Genomic DNA, 964 nt, shown 5'->3' on the forward strand with positions numbered 1-964 from the left:
GGCCTCTCTCCCAATGGGCTTTATTTACCCGCCTTTTCTGAATGCACCTGAACCTCCACCTCACCAGACTCTGATACCTTCCCCCAGATGCAAATCATTGTGAGATGTTACCAATGGGAGTGTGATCTTCGGGAAAATGGTATATAGAGAAAAAAAGGTTGAGAATAACAGTTTTAAGTGAAAAAAAAAAAAAAGGAAAACAGCATTGTACCTATATTATGATTACAAGTACAGAAAAGTGCAGATTAGAATAGGACCAAGATAGAATACAGAATTCAGAAAAATGAAAGGAGGACACTTCATGATGGTGGGATCTAGATATTTTATTACCAATATTATTTGACCAACAAATAAAAACTGCAGGTAAATGATTCCACTATGACACTTAAATGGGATTCCTCACGTCTTTCTTAAGGCTTATCACATAATGAACTTACATAAAAACTCCTACTTATTCTTACTCATTCTCATTTTAGAATATTCCTTTTCTCCCTATTGTACCCCAGTGCTGACCTCTATTACACAAATGAGGCTTTAATTTTCCACTTGGAAGACACCATTAATTACATTTTTAAAACAAAGAATCATCAAATCCCAACAGCCTCAAAGAAAGACTGACACAGCTTTCTCATCAACAAATATGGAACCAAGGAAATTTACCCAATCCAAAAAGTAGCCTCAAGTACATATTTTTTTTTTAAACCCACATAAAACCCCAGAGTTGAACTATCAACTGAATTATTTTTGGATTATTTATTTTTCCAAAATAGAACTCCTATATACCACTCAAGGTAATCAGAACTCACACAGCAACCAAAAAACTAAGTAAAAGAAAAATCTGTTCATACAGAACTCATCAAAACCAGGTTATTATATAAAATACATTTGGAGAAAGGGATGGGGCGGGGCAAAGTAAGAAATTAACCTTCAGGATTTATTATGAAAAACTGACTAACCAATGAGA

The 964-nt window shown here is 34.3% G+C and overlaps 1 protein-coding gene across 1 annotated transcript in view; it reads right to left on the minus strand.

Moving 5' to 3' along the window:
* The window catches only part of CRYBG1 (crystallin beta-gamma domain containing 1), a 191,552-nt gene that overhangs the window by 40,729 nt on the left and 149,859 nt on the right, over window positions 1–964 (minus strand). The window contains exon 7 of the mRNA XM_019665872.1: window positions 807–821. Coding sequence (XP_019521417.1) covers window positions 807–821 — 15 coding nt within the window. The remainder of the gene's footprint in view (window positions 1–806; window positions 822–964) is intronic.

The sequence above is a fragment of the Hipposideros armiger genome, unplaced genomic scaffold (assembly GCF_001890085.2).
Source record: "Hipposideros armiger isolate ML-2016 unplaced genomic scaffold, ASM189008v1 scaffold_456, whole genome shotgun sequence".
NCBI classification, from domain to species: domain Eukaryota; kingdom Metazoa; phylum Chordata; class Mammalia; order Chiroptera; family Hipposideridae; genus Hipposideros; species Hipposideros armiger.